This window comes from Silurus aristotelis, assembly GCF_946808225.1.
Source record: "Silurus aristotelis genome assembly, chromosome: 1".
Classification (NCBI taxonomy): Eukaryota; Metazoa; Chordata; class Actinopteri; order Siluriformes; family Siluridae; genus Silurus; species Silurus aristotelis.
In genome coordinates this window covers 18,885,867-18,904,959 of record NC_139574.1, presented here as the reverse complement: position 1 = coordinate 18,904,959, position 19,093 = coordinate 18,885,867, and the positions used below count along the sequence as shown (strand labels likewise).

Sequence of the window (19,093 nt, the reverse complement as noted above, 5' to 3'; positions counted from 1 at the left end):
GTGTTTTGGGAATGGGAAGCTGCTCAGTCTTTTCAGCAGAGTTATAAAAATATATATTTTTTTAATCTATTTAATTATTTAGTTTTCTAAGCCTAATCCATATTCTTTTTTATAGTTTAAAGTGTATTTACTAGCAGCTTTGAGAAGTATGTTTGAAATGACATATGCCTGAGTGAGGCTTTCTTTCGGCCACAATACGCCGCATGTCATTGGCTGCATGAGGAAGGGGGCGGGTTTTCCGCCTTTATTGGCTGGGCTGTACTGTCACTTACACTACGTGCGTCATTTCCGTTGTCAGGTGGTGCTGCTATGGAAAGATGTGATCAGCAGTCCCATGAAGGCTTTTCCTGATTACCAGTTTCGGTAATGCTGTGAGGGGGAAAAAAAACACGCCGTGCATTTTCAAAGAAGGACTGCATTGTGGTGAGGAGGAACTGTCACTGCACTGCTCCTCGGCAAACGTTTGGATAAAGATGTCTTCGCTTGTGTAGACAAACACAGGATATTCCCCCGGCGCTTTTTAGCTCGAGGTGAGTTATTAAATGGCCCGTCAAGTCAGTGGACTGAGCTGTGCGCTAAAGAGCCGCGCTAACCGTCGCTGCTGCTTCGCTACAAAGCGGTACATTTTCTGCTGAGCTCACTCGTAGGCAGCCGGTTCGGTTTTCAGTTTTCGAAAAACAATATGGATGAGGTAGTATTAGCCCGAGCTGAAATAGGTGTTAGCATTCGAGCAACATTGCTTCGAGTAAGTTAGCTACAAAAAAGAACAGCTGGGAAAGTGAGTGTGTGGTTATAATGCACTGTACCCGTTTGTTTGGGGTCGAGGATTAAACTGCATTTCCACCCCCCATACACACGTTGACCTGTTTACACGAACACGCAAGCTAACTACCTTTTAGCTATCCGAGCTCAAATCCGAGTCTGCGTTCTGATCAACTGAGCAGCAGCAGCCTTAAAATCGCTGTTCCTGTTCTTCCTGTGGCCGATCTGCTCCTAATCTCCAAGTGCTAACGCTTACAGTGAGACTCATTAGCGACTCCTCATTAGCGAGATTTGACCGAGTGAACGAGAAGAGCAGCCACCCGCCGGTCCTCTAATGCTCTCAGGTACGTTCATCTGAGAGCCACTTTGTGAATTCAGTGAGGTGTCACAGGCAGCTACAATGTGTTCAATCAAGTGCTGGTGCCCTTTGGTTAAAGTGTATCCAGGAAAGTGGCAAACCAATCAAAGAACGAGCGTTTAATTCCGCACATATGGCTGAAACTCGAGGCTTTAAATTTAGCTCCCTGGCGAATGAGACCGGCATGTGTTTACACACCACTGACACCATATCATCTCTCTTTCTACACCAGAGCTGTGGATTGTCTGATCGTGGAGGATATCTGAAAATGTGCACTTTGTAAACAAAGGTCTATGCAATTACAGACTACTAGTACTGTTTCCACTGCTACAAATGTGACCTACAAAAAAGGTCCAATAACCTGCAAGAGTGGTCGTGGCGTCATTGTGCAAAGCTGTCAATCGAATCTGTTCATACGTCTCCTAGTGATGTCCATGTGAGCATGTCTGTCGCATTGTCAGCAGTCTGGAGCTCGACTAAGCATCCAATCGTGATGAAACTGACGATTTATGTACAATCATAGCCAAGTGAACTCCTACTCCTTCTAGACTGCTGCAGAATGGCTTTAAGGTCTTTTCCCGGTTATGTAGCTTCCTGGCAGGTGTAAATTGTGAATCCTGGTTATGAATGATAGCCCAAATTCTTAATGATCCAATTGCTGGATGTGAAGTACAAAAAAAAAATCAAACATGACGTGACATGTTTTAGGGAAATCTTCCAATGCTTGTTTGTTTGATATGGCCTGGAGTGAACGTTTATATTCAGTGTGTCTTGGGGTTTGTTTGTTTTTTTACTCCTCTTGTACGCTTGTTTTTTTGTCAGCATTGAAAATTGTGTAAGTTATTAATGAGCATGTACTTTTGACCTGTTGAAAGTATACAAGACAAGTCATTCCTATTATTTCTTACATCAAAGTAATGTTTTGCCAACCTTTCAACCTTTTATTTTCCACCATTCTATTTTGTTAGAGACACACACACACACACACACACACACACAAAATATATATGTATATATAAAAATTACATGCATCCTTTATTTTTTCTCTCTCTCTACACACAATTACATACATCCTTTATTTTTTCTCTCTCTCTGAATACTGTTAGGTAAATGGGAACCATGCAGTTGTCCTGTGAATCACACTTTAATATTAGGCATGCACTTCCTCCTTCCAGGAACTAGGGAGAGAGTTTCAGCAAATTATAGAAACCAGTTTCTCGACAAGCCAATAGACAAACTTCCTCTGCTATACCCTAGACTCATGGCTTAATCCTACAGTACTCGGGGTTTTAAAATGTTTGTAAAAACTATATTTATTGCTTATGTGTAACTTTATTTTATTAATTTAATTTGTGCGCAAACAGTCTCAGTCAAATTAAATGGCCACTGTATCACTCATGCTTTTATTCCCATTGTTTTGCTGTAGTCTCATCAGGAGATTTCACCCCAGAAACCATCCCTATTGATGCAAATGGACCTTTGATGGCCTGCCATTCATTCAGGGCCACCGCTGTTGGCAGATCTTGTGATTGTCGTAAAGTGGTGGGGAGGGGTTATCTCTTACTGAAGCTAGCGCCCATCCCCCCCATATAAATGTTTTTTTTTTTTTTTTTTTTTTCCTGCCGGTGACTCACCCTTTGCTGCCAGTCTACTGGAAGCCCTCGGTAGCACTGTACTGAATGTTTTCTTTTTGATTTGGAATGTGGTGAGCCAAGTTTCCTCTGTCAGGGTTTTGCTTACTACAGTATTGCTTGGACGTTTCATGTATCTGCTCAGAACCTGTTATTTATTATTTGCTTTGTTTGTTTCATTTTTAATTAACAGTTGATGGTTTTCATGTGCATGAAGAAATCTACTTTGGTTATGATCTTTGAACGCTTTTCCTTATCTGCTATTTTGTCTTTTGCAGATCTGCAGAATGTCTAGACGCCGTGTTGCAGAGAGAGGGGCAGGGGAATCATCCGGCAGGGCAAGCAAGCTCCTTTGTCCTGGGATATCTGGCAACAATGCTAAGAGAGCTGGACCCTTTGTCTTGGGTAAGAGACCTGAGGGTACCGAGTGGAAAAAAGTTTAGTTTTGCACGTGTGTGTTCGAATGTCAGATAGGCTCTAAATCTTGGTGGGAATTTTTAATGTGAACATCTGGAATTTCACTTCCATCTCAGAATTTTAATGAACTTCAAGGTGTGTAGGTGTATATTAATATTCATTGTAGATATCAGAGCTTTTAGTGCAGTGTTAAGTTTAGTTTGGTTAAGGGAAAAGCTGTACCTTTTGGTCCAACATCAGCTGTTAAATGCCTTACTCTGCTTACAGGACCTCGACTGGGAAACTCTCCTGTGCAGAGCATAGTGCAGTGTCTGGCCAGGAGAGATGGAACAGATGATTTCTACCAGCTAAAAGTGAGTTCACTCATCAGTTTAACCAATAACCTCCTCTTCGGTTTTGATGTTTGCTGGTATATTTAATTTCACAAAGACTTTTTTTTTCAAAGCAGTATCAACCTTTTGACCTTCTAAACAGACTGCGTTTATGACCTACAAGAGATTTGCCTGATGTAAAGTTGAGATTTGACCATCATGGGCAATTCACCTACTTTATGGTGTGCTGTTAGATAATGAGTCAAGAAGCCTGTAGAGACACTGCCCTGAGTGAACTTTTTACCCCCATTCTTCTCTTAAGAGCGTAGTGTCTCTTGTGTATTGTCCATGTTCATTTTATGTGTGATCAAGAATTCACAACTGTGATGATAAGGTTGTTGAGAAGGTGTGGATGCCATCTTGTCTTTTGAGGTCATGACCTTTTGTTCTTTGAACTCTCTTTCAGATTTTGACCCTAGAGGAACGTGCAGACTCGTCTGGAGAGACACAGGAGGAAAGACAAGGCAAGATGCTGCTGCACACAGAGTACTCACTGTTGTCGCTCCTTCACAATCAGGATGGAGTGGTGCATCACCATGGCCTCTTTCAGGTATAGTCAAAACACAGAGAAACAAACTGGTAGCTACAATTACAGGTTAAATAACAGGACCTTTAATATGGGTCTGTTTCTAACTTGTTAATGCAATATATCAAAGATTCCTTTATGCAGCTGTTGAGATTGGACTTGGTTTGTTCCACAAAGTCCTGTTCGGGCTCCTCCTGTGTTATTTGTAATGTAAACATTACTTTGACAGGAACATTTCTCTCCACAGCACTCAATATGACTCATCGGTTAGTTTAGTTTCTGTTTGAGCCAGGCATTCTTTTCCGACTCACTCATCAGCTTTGCAGCCTTTGCTACCTTTCTACCAGCAAAGCAAGGCTTCACCAATATGCTGCTTAGCTGTGCATGCCATTCATGCACTATTGATTTATTGAGTTAATATGACTCCTGTCCACTGGGCCTTTAATCTATGGCTAAGCTCTAGGTCTTCAGGGAAGGTCTTACCTCAGCCCATTCATGTTAGCAATCAATGTCCAGCTATATTTGACTAGAGCAAGGCCTATCCAGCATTGTTTGTCAAGGCTGTGTGTGTGTGTGTGTGTGCATTTTGCATGTATCAAAACTATTGTTTAAACTAATTGCAATAGTTAAATCTCACTCAAGCATATCAAATAGCAGCTAGGAAATGTCCTTAGCCTTGCAGTTTTACATTTTACTAACCGAGCAATCGTTATACAGCTGTACAGGAATAAAATGTCAAGCGGAACCTAGCTGTGAGCAGTATTCTCAGAGAACTGAATAGCAGCGGGTTAAATGACATCTCCAGGCTTGTGGTTGTGCTTCTTACTCAGGATTACAGCTACATTGTCTGTCTGCTGTTCGGGATTTGAATGCATATCAGTTCAACCACTGATGTCTGTTGCAGAGTGAATGACCAAATGACATGAAATATTATGGCATATGATGCTGGAAGGCATATTTCTTATTATATGCCCTACAGCAGCACATGTCATAATATTTAATGATTAGCTTGTCTTTAGAATGCTGTATGTTTCCTCCATCATTTACTTGCCTATTCACATCTATACCTTTTTGTTTACAGTGATTTATCGGTTTGATGCAGTTTTGAATGCTAGGATTTTGTCTGTCATTTGGAAATGACATGTTGCTTTTAGTAGTTAATTATAAAGCACTGTTCTCCTTTTCCTTTTCTGGGAACTGCTCAGGATCGCTCCTGTGACATCGTGGAGGATTTGGAGGCCAGTAGATCACGCAGGATGAAGAAGCGGATCTGTCTTGTGCTGGACTGCCTGTGTGCTCATGACTTCAGTGACAAAACAGTGGATCTCATTAACCTGCAACACTATGTCATCAAAGAGAAAAGGCTCAGTGAGCGTGAGGCCATAGTCATCTTCTGTGATGTAGTGCGAGTGGTTGAGGCTCTGCATAAGGTGAGCAGTAGATTGTTGGTAGATAAAACAAATGATATACAAAGCTACAAATTGTATGGTATTATCAATTTAAATGTGTATATATATATATATATATATATATATATATATATATATATATATATATATATATATATATATATATATAATTTTTTTTTTTTTCTTTTGTTATCAATGCAGAAAAACATTGTGCACCGAGACTTGAAGCTTGGAAACATGGTGCTTAACAAAAGGTAAGACCTCGCTGCTGATTCACCTTTCACATGTTGCATAGAACTAAATCATTCTGGCTTTTGGAAAGACAAGGCATTGCACAACATGCTCAACATGTATTCTCTGGAAGAGGGAATGAATATTAGGTGAAACCACAACAGTTATGGTTCAGTTCAGCTGGTGAAATGAAAGCTGTATACCCTGCAGAATTCAGACTTTCTGACGCTGTAGGCATTTCCAGACACTATTATTCTTTTTCTTTCTAATTAATTAAAGCCAGATATTAAATGGAAGGTTTGCTTTAAATGAAAAGTATGCAGCAATAAAAACCTTGAAAATCCCATTTCATAGTTCATGTATGTGCCACTTGAGGCCAGGTTGAGACCACAAGCAACTCTCACTACTAGTCAAAACTTGGAACACGCACTGTACAATGTACCATGTGAGTCTCCTCCATTCCAGCTTATAATTTACCAACTGCAACTCTCGTGACATTTAGAGTTAAAATAGTCGATTTTCTGACATGCTTTGCATATATATGCTGAGTAATTTTCATCGAGATTTCCACGAAGTAACTGTACTGTACTTGGCAAAATGCTGAATTATTAGCAAAGCTAAATTAATTAGACCACTCAGAGGCTGCACATGAAGCACCATTCATTTAATTTTGCTCACACACACAGACGCACACATGTCTCCTATGGTGATTAAAGTGACTCTGCCTGGCTCAGTGGTGCTGGAGTGCAGAACACTCTGTCCCAGCTGGAGACAATACAGAATACTGCCAAAGAATCCATAACTCAGAGCTGAGTCACACACATGCATGCTCACACGTCACTCTGGCATCTCTCCCCTCTGCAGTTTTTCCACAAGTACTCTTTCGTCTTTTCAACCTGTTCCTTCTGCTGATTGCGAAATCAAACCTAACGATTTGAGGCTGCAACTTTTGTTCTGATTTTGACTGAGCCATGTATGGGATTTTTCTGCTGCCATCCAGCTGCAAATTTCAGCTCTTTTATAATAAAAGAACTGATTGGTTTCCAAGAATTAAGTACAAACTCACTTAAATGACAAACACACAGCTGTTGTCACTATGAGTAGCCTGTTAAGCAAGAGGTTAACAAGTGGTGTTTTGGGTCACTGTGTGAGGTATGGCTTCCTACTGTGAAGTCTATTTCTCAACTCGCACTTCTCAAACAGCTGTGTTTAACCTCTCAAGTCCTGCTGAGCACACACACTTTGCCTGTCACTAGGGGTCCATAGGGCTGTTTCTACAAAGAGGCCACTCTGTTGGAGCAAACTTCAGGGTTTTTGTTCCCTTTCTTTCAAATGGCAGCTTATTTGAGAGGGAGAGTTTCGGAGAATTTGGCAATGTGGTTTTCTCCTGTGTGTCTACACCTGTGCTCCATCAAGTTGTTAGTTGTTAAAGAGGTTTTCGTTTTAAGCTCCAAATCAGCTTGCATTAGGCCCAGACACATTATCCTCTGGACAGTAAAGCGTTTGTGTTTTGTCTGTTTCTTTGATTCAGATAGGAACCTGGTTTAGTTTTTCTTCACTGAAAGCCTTCCCATGTTGGTTCTTTGCCTGGAGGCCTAAAAATTCCTTGCATAAAAATATTTTAACTTTTCCCATCAGTGCAGCTGTTTTTCGTTTCAGGCAAAAGAGCAGGCGCTATCAGTTTGCTCACCTGCAAAAAAATAAATAAAAAATAAGAAAGCATCCTGAGGCAGCTTCATGATTGAAGCATGCTGACTAGTATTTGTCACAAAAATAATCCTATGAGCTGTCGATCCTGTTCGTCTGACTTTATCACTATTTTGTTTGGGAACAAAAAAGAGAAATGCAATTTAAAAACATGGATGGATTAGTTGGGTACTGTAGGCACTGATCATCTTGTGTGCACAGCAATAAAAACTTGGGTTATAAACTAAGCACTTTTAGGCCGCGTAAAAGTACTAAGTCGCCATGTGCTTATTCTATTTGTGTATGACCTGGCAAATCATTTCACGTCACATGATTGTTCTTAAATTTTGTCCTTGCCCTCTAACGCAAATTACACAAACTCAAATTCATGGATTTGAATTTGATTTGCGTTTAGACGTTACTTAGTGATTGTCTTGTTAGTAATCGAGAGGGGCTCACCCTACATGATTAATCACAAAGTCAAATCAAATGTGCCTCAGCCATGGCAACTGCTCACAGACTGAGGGGGGGGGGGTTCACAAAGCTGCAGACTTAGACTGTGACCAGGGAAATCTGGACTAAATCATAATGGTGTTGACCACAGTGAAGATGGAACAGATGTGGTGGGAAAGTTTAGCATGACCATCAGACACCACATGAGTGTGGGTTTTCAGCTCTAGAACCTGATTTTGCATTTAAGCCTGTGAGCCCGGGGAAAAATCTGCCACATTATAGCTCTGTGCATGTGAGTCATTGTCAGGGTGTGAAAGTGAGAGAGAATTTTGGGGAAGCTTAGGAAGAGGATGTGACTGAATAAAGCTTTGCAATCACAAGCTATGATGACTGCTTTTGGGAAAGCTGTATTCAGCTCTGTGTTGGAGCAGACATATCTACTGAGGAGCTTGCTCCATGCATGTCCCTGATGTACTTGGTGTTTGTGTGTGTGCGCAATGTGCTGTTTGTATGCATGCACTGAAATAGCTTGGATCACATCCCTGTACTGTGATAGGTTAGTCATCCAAGCGCTTGTGCTAAGCCACAGGTTGACTCACTTGTTTGTCAAAAGGGGTTACTTATGTGTGTGCTGTCATGTTTAGTTTTGTTCCGTGTAAAGGCAGGCTATTACAGCTCTCCCTCACTCGTGCTGTGGATCTCTGCCACCCACATCAGTTTAGTCGTGATGACACTGACACAAATACCAAACATGTTCATACAGACACATTCAGTGCTCCTCCAGCAACCTGAATGCAGTGTGTTTGCACATGTGCAGCTATCCCCCGCTTTTCTCTCGCAAATAGAATGTTTGAGAGTTTTCAATGTAAATTGTGGCATTACCAAATATATTTTGCATATCAAATAATTCTGCCTCTTGCACAATATTTCTTTTAATTAATTCTCATTAAAACTGATTTCCCTTATCACTTTTTTTTTTTTTGTAGCCTGCAAATTAACTTTGCTTGGAGTTCACACAGAGCCTGCTCCATTTGCAAAAGTGACCCCTTCTTTGAAATGCAAATCTCATTTAAACTGCATGGTTCTTTGCAGACAAGAAGAGCGCATTAAATATTACAATATACTGATTTTTATATAAATTTGTGCATGTTTATTTGTTTCAGGACACACCGGATCACGATCACCAACTTCTGCCTTGGCAAGCATTTGGTGAGCGAAGACGATCTTCTGAAGGACCAGAGAGGCAGCCCGGCCTATATAAGCCCAGATGTCCTAAGTGGTATGATGAAACTATTTCTTAAACCATATCACCACTGTCCTCCAACCCTCCCTGCACCCTGCAGATTATGGCTTGTATATGTAGCACCAGTGAATTGTCCCTGCTTTGTGATATTGAACATGGACGATGGACAGGATTTATTTATTGTCTATTATTTAATATAACAGCGGTTCAGTATGTACATTTGTCTATAGCATTAAGTGGAATGTGCAAGCAATTGTCCGTTATTCCTGACTTCTCATCCTGTATTCTAGACCCAAATCCACCACAGCCCCACCTTGGTTAGTTAATATGCTATGGAGGGTTTTTTTTTCTTTTTCCCAAACTGTTCCACCAACAGAGCACATTTTATTAAAATTATCATTAGATTCACGGGTACATACTTAAGTAATACAATTATAATCAATATAAAATATTTAGATTGAATTGTCTTCAAGAAATATTGTTGTAAAACAATAGAAATAAGCCAGCATTGTGGCAAAATAGCTTTTAGGTTGTGTAACCAATCATAATTTCTCACTTCCGGTTTTCAGTAACTTATGGCTGTGATTTTACTATAGTTTGGTCAGTTGGTGTAAATCGTTCAGCATTTATTTGCACTTCTGTTCACATGAAAACAAAGGGCTCGTAGATCAGCAGAACGTGACAAAAAAACAATGAAGCGCTGCCTGAATGAGTCATCGCAATGAGTCATCCTGAGGGGGAAACTCCTCCTGCTTCCTTCTCTCTCTCTCTTTCTCGCAATTCTTCCCATCTTCCATTTTCTTTCTTTCTTTCTTTTTCCCTCCCTAGCTTTCTTTTGTGTCTCATTGCTTTTGCTTTAATTGTATAAATTAACTCGATATGCTAATTAAGAGTGAGAGTACAGCTGAGGCTATAGTTCAGGGAGGGACAACACGAAGCGTCAGTGTAAACAAGTATCTCGATGTACAGGATATGGCGAAGGTGATAACACCGTAGCTGTCATTAGCAGTGACTCATGCTTCTTTACCGGTCGTAAACAGGACATGCTTCTTGCTGTAGTAGCTTTTGTGGTCATTTCTTTGTACAACATTTTAATCACATGCTGCTCATGTCATTAACAGGTGGTTATACCACCAGTGGTTGTTTGGTTGTTCCAACCAAAGTGTCGAATACTGTGTTGCAGGTCGTCCGTACCGTGGAAAGCCCAGTGATATGTGGGCTCTCGGCGTGGTGCTGTTCACCATGCTCTATGGCCAGTTCCCCTTTTATGACAGCATACCTCAAGAGCTCTTTCGCAAAATCAAGGCTGCTGAGTACTCCATCCCAGAGTGAGTGCTACACACATGCACTTCAAACGCCTCATCAGCTGATCTTGGAACCACAGATAGTCAAAAAGAAAAATATTCGAATAAATTAGAACACCCGAGGAAACTCCATCAAAATGTCTTGTTAATTAAAGAATGTATTCGGTCTGGTCTGTTGCATAAGTTATTTGTTTGTGCTGGTGTGCAGGGATGGCCGGGTGTCAGAGAGCACAGTGTGTTTGATTCGCAAGTTGTTGGTGCTGGATCCCCAGCAGAGACTGACTGCATCAGAGGTCCTCGAGTCTCTCAGCGGCATTATTGCCTCCTGGTGAGTGTCTCGACTCTGTCTCCTAGCTGCTCAGATCCCTGCTGACATCCTGTCCTTTTATAGTACTCGTCTAAAAGAGCACTTCTAATGATTTTAATAGCATTATTATAAGAAGCATACATTGGACTATATTTTGTTTTGCTTTTGTCCTGGGGTTTGGTCTGTCTGATGCTCACACTAGTCTACTTGTCTGACCGACTCTAGTGAGACCACACTTCTGATTACATAAAATTTTGCAATATTGATTCTCATGGCTGTGGTTTTCTTAAGGCTGTGCATGATTTATTTTTGTTTTGTCATCATTTTCTGTGATCAATTTTGTTTTCCTAACTGCAGTTCTCAGAACTTGTAAATACATTTCAACACTTAGTGTTGAGTAAGACTTCATGTCAACCAGCTAATAAAAAAAACTATGAAATCTGTCTTTTTATTTTTTTTATTTATTTTCTTTAGTTATTAAACAAGTGAATCTTCAAGTATTATGCAGGTCATGGTTTTTGATTTTTTCAATTACTCACTGCTCATACGTTGTCCATTCATTAGAGCTTCCAGCTTATTATAGCCATTTATGTGGGCAAAAACAACTAAATGGAAATTATGAATGCCTTTCATTGGTGACCCCCACTAGTAATAATCAGCTCAGCCAGTGACTCCAGTTGTGTTTAAAATGTTGGCATGTTGTAAAGAAATAGACAGCTAGAGAATATCTTTTAACATGAGCCACCATTGTAGGAAAACAAAATAATTCATTTTATAGAAATCAAGACGTTCCATGTGCCATTTTCCAATACGAAGTTTCACAGTGGAACCTATAGGGTGGTGATGGAAAGTGATTGATTTTACTCAATTTTAGATTCAAGCTTGTTACCTTTGCTTTTAAAACACCGTAGACAGATTGAGTCACTGCCTTTTCTGTGGTTTTAATGAAGCATACCCTAATTTTATCCTGCATTTTTTTGGGCATGTGTTTTGTAGGCATTCTGTCTCATCAGTGAGCGGCCCACTGCAGGTAGTACCAGACATCGATGATCAGCTCAACCAACCAGAGCATCTGCAGGAGGTCAGTGCAAAGATGGCTGTCTGGTCAAACAATTACTTCTGATGCATTGCAAAGAACGCTGTGCTTTGTGTATATGCTTCAGTGTGACTTAATCATCTCTGTGTTCAGGTGAAGGTAACTGAAGAGTCATCACAGTACGAGTTTGAGAACTACATGCGCCAACAGCTGCTACTAGCTGAGGAGAAGAACACTATTCATGAGGCCAAGAGCTTCCTTACCAAGAGGCAGTTTGGCAGTGTGCCACCAGTGAGGCGCCTGGGTCACGATGCGCAGCCTGTCAGCCCTCTAGATGCAGCCATACTGGCCCAGCGCTTCCTCAGGAAGTAGAGTCACTGTGCACAGGCTATGCCATGCAGCTGGATTCGTGTGTGCGTGTGGTTGCTTTAAAGAGCGTTTGGGTGAGGAGATGCAGCACGTTAGACAGTTATCTCTCATCTGCTCTTCTCACTGCTTAAAGAAGGTGACTTTTTTTTTTTTTTTTTTTTTTGAGCAGCACACAAGACTTCTGGGTTCTGAGCCCCAACCTATACCCCCTCCCCCTCACTCTGCCATACAGACATTAGCAGCAATACCGGAACTGAATCATGTAGCAAATGGGTGCGTGCACACGCACACATAACACACACCTCTCATTCTCCTTTTCTACTCAGCACTTTCCAAGGGGAACAACTCTGATCACCTGGCCTCAGATGTCATCCCTCCATGTGTTCCTCAGTCTTTTAGTCAACCACACCCATCCATCCTTGGCTCCATCTACATCCACAATTGCAAATCTACCTCTTAACATATCTGTTTCTGTCTCTCAGTCTGTGTAGAACTGTGCTCTCAATAGTTTTGAAAAAAACAAAAACAGGTATCCAAATGTGGGGATTTGACCACAAGCACAGGTGAAGAGCATTATTATTATTATTATTATTATTATTATTATTATTATCATCATTATCATCAGAGTTCTGGCATGTCAAAACCAGCGATACATTTTTCTTCATAATCTGAATAAGCTTTGCTCCCCTCTCCTGTTAAAAAGGTAGCATTTTGGAAAAAAAAAATATTTTCCCTTACCATTTATTAGTTTATTGTTGTTGGTTCTTAAATTATATTGTAATACAAGGACTCTGTACACTTTTTTTCTTGATTGGGCATTCACAGGCAGCTAGCACTCTACAGTTTAAAATCTAGATGCCAAAAATAGTCCCGAAAGCTGCTGCTTTGAACCTGCTGCCCTGTGAGGTACGATATTCTTTACTGATCGGCTAAAGGTGCAGTTGGCTGCAGTGGGTCTAAAAACTTCTTTCTTTGTTTTATTTTTTAATAACACCTCTGTCCAAATAGACTAAATTACCGGAGTTCCAAGGGCATGCCTTCTGGTTTTCGTTCCTATGATTGCGTATTAGAGGTCCCAGAGCAACCATAGATGAGAGAGCTGTCAGAAGCAGAATGGCTAAGGCTGCAGTCATGCGGAAGTTTAAGCTCCATTAAGCCCCCGGAAGTGTGGACTTTAATCTCTTCCCGGCTCCTGTGATGACCACAGCCAACATCTTGAGCTGCCGTTCTGAAAACAAGCCAGCACTCCTTTTCTGCCTCACCATATTAAGCCGAATCTTTGGCTTTATTTGTACTGGGAAATAGCCACTAAATCTCAACCTGGGAACCTAGGCATATATACCATACCCCAATTCCCATCTTCGGTTTTCGGTGCCATTGTCGGTTTCTCACATGTATATAAAGATTATGAGTGCAGTTCTCTGTTGATACATTCATTGATCACATTTTTATGTTTTCCTATTCACTTTTGATGAGTCATAGGATATAAATATTTATAATCTTGCCAGACTGCTCACCAATCCCATCTAAGCTACTTGTATAAACCATTGCCACAGGATATCTTGCCTTAGATTCAGATTTCAACAGTGAATGGTGATTTTTGTACCTTCAGTGGTCTAGTATATTAGTAAACAGGTGGTCATCTTGCATCAGCCTCTGAACCTGTGACTTATCTTGTGAGGGGCCTGCCTGGTTCACTAATATTAGGGGGAAAAGCATAATCCAGTACTGTATGCTTCTGAGCTTCTCAGTGGTAATTTCTTTCTTTAAGTTTTGTGCTCAATTTTTTTAAGTGCAAATCAGTTTGACAGAAAGCATGAGTGAAACTGTTTAGCTTTGCTTGACTTTCATTTATTTTTATTTTTTAGGGTGTTATTTATTCACTGTGTACAAATGGTCTTGCTTCCATCTATTATTTTGAACACTGCCTCTATCCTTGTAAGGTGTGAAGTATCATGAGATCATCACATAATCCAATTCAAAAGTATTGCTGTGATTTTATATATATTTTTTCTTTGCGCCCAGTAATCCCCAGTGAAGGTTGTTTATTATTTTTTTTAACCCTTTAGTCTGAGTGAATGTCGCCATAATCCTGATGGTTTCTTAAGCTACATTAATAACAAGACTGACTTTGCATAGCTCTATTTTTAGACAAAGAAAACTATAGCGCATTATGACATTAAGGATTTATGTAGACTTTATCCTGCAAGTTTAATACAACACACTCCAGTGGCGGGTGTGTAAATCCCATCCTGATGTAGCTAGAACAGTAGGCTGCCATCAAGCAAAGTCGCACCATGGCATCAACATGAGGAGTATTTATCAAAGTAATGTTGCCTGCCACTATTGAAAGCATTAGTGTGCTCCCACCTCAATGTGAATATTTTAAAATCTATTGCAGTATTGTAGATGACTTGTGAGTTCTGTGTTTGGCAGTTAAGGGGCATTTGTAAGTACTAGCTCCCCACTGAAATAAAAATGTCACTGCAGCCATAATTCATAGAAGTGTAGTGACCCGCCCAAGCGTCCCCATCTTACCACAAATCTGTGAGTTTTGAATGTGACTTCGGTGGAGTGGTTGTGTTTTCAGTACCTTAACTTGGGCCATAATTGTTGCTCAATGCCCCATGTAAGTGTCTTTTCAAAACCACTCCCTGCATCACAACCCCGCTCTTTTCTTTCCCCCCTGTAGCGCCACGCTGTGTATTTGCAGCATGACACATTTATGTTTGTGAGCTATATTGTTTTCTACATCAAATAATGCATGATTTGGATACATTTAGGTTGCCAGATAATTTTAGTGTAGCTGTATGTTTATTTTTGTTGTTTGTTTTTATTTTTTGGGTTTTTTTGCTTTTGTAATCCAGTTGATAATACACTAAAAAAAACAACAAAATACAGAAAAATCATCTCAGCGCTAAATTGGGAGAATTTGTTTTATAGTCTGTAATTCTGCCCCGTCCCGTCCTGTCCTATAAACATGTCGGCTAACTGGAAAATGGTGTAAAAAGAGATAATGGTGAAAATAGTTTAAAAGCCTATTCGTTTGGTGTCGTAAGCTGCTTGTTTGGATAGATAAAGAAGAAACTGGGTAATTGTACAGAGATAAAATTTGTATAAATGACATATTTTTGTACTTCATAAAATCTCTACATGCATGTCAGCAATAAATTTGATATGGAACATCCTGGCTTAGTTCATTAATCATTTGACTGTGAACATTGCTATCTTTGATCATGGCTTTAGTCAAATATGCCACTAAGCCAATCAGCAGATAAGTTATAGGACTGGTTGATTTAGCAGCTCTCCGTGTGAACCTGTGTGTTGTATCTTCTGAGGTGCCCTCTAGTGGAATACTAATGTCACACAGGAAGAAGTCGGAGTGCATCTACAGGACATGCTTGCTGTTAACATAATCAGGATGTCCACCCATTGTCATGGTAAAGCCATTTTGTTTGTGTCATTAAGAGCCACAACAATTAAATATATATTATAAATATTTTATTTTCAGATAAATTTATAAAATGCCAACTGTTGCAAGAGTATAACATCAACCAATTTGAGAGAAACTTGTATAGACTAATCTAAGAATGTATAGAGGAGTGGTTCAAAGTCATTTTACACATGTTAAGGATTTTATTGTTGAGGTGCCAATAATAGAGAAGTCGGTACCAATTTTCAAAAGTAGCATATTTCTGTACCTTTTTTATTTTATGTAACTGAAATGAGCAGATGTATTACAAAACTGTTGAATTGTATACATGAGTGATTTTAAATATATAGAGTAAAAATATAGGTACTGTAGGTTAATAGTCCAGCTGTGCAGAATTTTTAATGTAAATAGTGTTTGATTATCTGTGCAACATGCAACTTGAATATATACAGTATTTACAAATGGGTCCTAGTGGCGGCTTTTTAATTGCTTATTGCATTATTTATTTAAAGTAAATTTCTTCAAATTACACGTTACTAGAATTTACACACATTCTGTAAGACTGGGTTGGCCTGGTTGGAGTTTCTGCAATAATGCTTGCAGACTTTCTGGAATTGAATTCATTCTCTACCCACTTCCCCCTCATACACAGACTGTTGTTTAAGACGAGGGTCAGAAATATCTTTGACATAATATCCTGTTTTTTGGTGGAAAATGTTTGCAACATAATGTTTAGTTGTAGCCTGGTAATCTATTGTGTTGCTGACTTAGAAGGTTTCAAAGCCTCAGCATAACTTTTTTTAATACAGTTAAAACCAGATATTTACATACACTTCAGAAAGAAACACACACTTTTATTTCTTTACTGTCATACATTAAATCAGTAAACTTTTTCTGTTTTAAATCAATAAATATTAACATATTTTTTGCATTTGTTAAATGTCAGAATCGAGCGAGGGAGAATTATGTATTTTTATTATCACTTTCATCAAAGTCATAAGTATACATACACTAAGTTTATCGTGCCTTTAAACAAAAAAAAAACTCCAGATGATTCCATTCTGAGCTTAAGAAGCTTCTGATAGGTTAATTGATTCTATTTGAGTTACTTGGTGGCACACCTGTGGATGCATATAAAGGCACACCTCAAACACAGAGCCTCTTTCTTTGACATCATGGGAAAATCAAAAGAAATCCACCAAGACATCAGAAAAAAAAAATTTCGACCTCCACAAGTATGGCTCATCCTTAGGTGCAATTTCCAGAAGCCTGAAGGTCCCACATTCATCCGTTCAGACAATAATACACAAGTATAAAAAACATGGGAATGTACAACCATCATACCGTTCAGGAAGGAGACGGATTCTGAGTAAGTTTTTTGTTGCGAAATGTGCAAATCAAGCCCAGGACAACAGCAAAAGATCTTGTGAAGATGCTGGCTGAAACTGGTAAGACAGTGTCATTATCCACAGTAAAACGAATACTGTACTGCCATGAGCTGAAAGGTTACTCTGGGAGGAGAAAGCCATTACTTCAAAACCACCATAAAAAAAGCCAGACTACAGTTTGCAACTGCACATGAGATTTATGATCAAACTCTTGATGTCACCCATATGAGGATGGGTTCCCCTTTGAGTCTGGTTCCTCTCAAGGTTTCTTCCTCATATCATCTAAGGGAGTTTTTCCTTGCCACTGTCGCCACGGCTTGCTCATCAGGGACAACCGCACACCATTCACCTTCACTGTTGTTTTCTGTAAAGCTGCTTTGAGACAATGTCTGTCGTGAAAAGCGCTATACAAATAAACTTGACTTGACTTGACTTGACATGAGGGAAAACATCTTAATTTCTGGAGACATGTCCTGTGGTCTGACGAAACAAAAATTGAACTGTTCAGCCATAATGATAAACGGTATATTTGGAGGAAAAAGGGTGAAGCTTTGAAGCCTCAGAACACCAACCCAACTGTCAAGTATGGGGGTGGTAGTATAATGTTGTGGGGCTGCTTTGCTGCAGAAGGGACTGGTGCACTTTACAAAATAAATGGCATCATGAGAAAAGAAAATTATGTGGATATATTAAAGCAACATCTGAAGACATCAGCCAGGAAGTTAAAGCTTGGGAGCAAATGGGTCTTCCAAATGGACAATCACCCCAAGCATACCTTCAAATTAGTTACAAAGTGGCTTAAGGACAACAAAGTCAAGGTATTGGAGTGGCCATCACAAAGCCCTGATCTCAATCCAAATCTCAATGAAAAGGCGAGTGCGAGCAAGAAGGCCTACAAACCTGACCCAGTTACACCAGTTCTGTCAAGAGGAGTGGGCCAAAATTCCAGCAAACTATTGTAGAAAGCTTGTGGAAGGATACGCAAAACGTTCGACCCAACGTTCAATTCCACCAAATACTAACGAAGTGTATGTATACTTCTGACTTTGATGAAAATACATAAAAATTCTCCCTCGCTCGATTCTGACATTTAACAAATGCAAAAAATATGTTAATATTTATTGATTTAAAACAAAAAAGTTTATTCTGATTTAATGTATGACAGTTAAGAAATCAAAGTTTTTGTGTTTTTTTCTAAAGTGTATGTAAATATCTGGTTTCAACTGTATGTGAGTCAGGATTGATAAAAATGTAACTCAAATTTTCTGAAACGTCATCATATAATCTATTCACAATATGGTATGTGATATAGCTTTTAAATCTTTACACTTGCTTGTGTTTTCTTTTTCATATTTTGAATCATTACCCAATTGGCCAGACTGTGCTCATTTTCATATAACAATAAACCTAAATTTGCCCATCTGCAGCATTTACATAGGTGTAAAAGAATGTGTGGGGGGTTAAAAAAAATAAATAAAAAAAACAGAAAAGAATGGCCTCTAGGATTATTTGTGACTCACCCACCCCCTTTCTGCAAATAAAAAACATATTTAGCAGAGATGGGTCTCAGTTGCTTTGACTCCCACTTTACTTGGATGCCAGAACATGAAATACTCTTCCAATATCACCAAAAAGCATACACATAAACAACAAAATATAAGCATTACTATTCTTTGCACCAGTGACTAAAACAATCAAGTTGTAAGCCTGTCCAGATGTATTGTGAAATCTTTGGGGTTTTTTTTGTTTTTTTTTTTATACTGAAAAATTGGCAGGATGCGAGGATGCTTGAATGTTTTTTCCCAAAATAACCCTGATTCTGCCGCATCCTCTCAGATTGAATCCATTTGTTCACATTATGTTACGCAGTGTGGCTGTGTCAACAGTCCAAGATTATATAATGCACAGTATCTGTTAGGTAACAAATCCTAATGAGTTTGTTTTATTTATTAACTCGAAGATGTATTCTGCCTCCAGCCATATAAAGATGTCCATGTCCACTGTTAATAGACACAAATTTCTAAAACTGACTCATCTCCTGTATAATTTACAAACATGTCAGTGTTTGAACTAAAAGCTGTTTATTCTTTGTTGGTTTCTGCAGAAGACTTCTACAGAAGTCTTTGTAGTTGCTTTATCCAGTGCCCCATGCTGGGGTACTATCCTCTG

General features: G+C 39.5%; 1 protein-coding gene across 1 annotated transcript; it reads left to right on the top strand.

The window, feature by feature from the left end:
• Positions 1–275: 275 nt before the first annotated feature.
• Positions 276–15,286, top strand: stk40 (serine/threonine kinase 40). The gene is made up of 11 exons (XM_083555849.1): positions 276–530; positions 3,030–3,156; positions 3,436–3,521; positions 3,946–4,089; positions 5,271–5,495; positions 5,676–5,728; positions 9,008–9,123; positions 10,271–10,415; positions 10,600–10,719; positions 11,695–11,779; positions 11,888–15,286. Exons 2-11 carry the CDS (start codon positions 3,039–3,041, stop codon positions 12,104–12,106), a joined length of 1,311 nt encoding a protein of 436 aa, XP_083411975.1. The 5' UTR covers positions 276–530; positions 3,030–3,038; the 3' UTR covers positions 12,107–15,286.
• The last annotated feature ends 3,807 nt before the right edge of the window (positions 15,287–19,093 follow it).

Coding starts and splice junctions, on each gene's coding strand:
- stk40 (XM_083555849.1), top strand. CDS start 3,039: ATGTCTAGACGCCGTGTTGCAGAGAGAGGGGCAGGGGAATCATCCGGC. Junction 3,522..3,945: donor ATGATTTCTACCAGCTAAAA/GTGAGTTCACTC, acceptor ACTCTCTTTCAG/ATTTTGACCCTAGAGGAACG. Junction 10,720..11,694: donor AGCGGCATTATTGCCTCCTG/GTGAGTGTCTCG, acceptor TGTGTTTTGTAG/GCATTCTGTCTCATCAGTGA.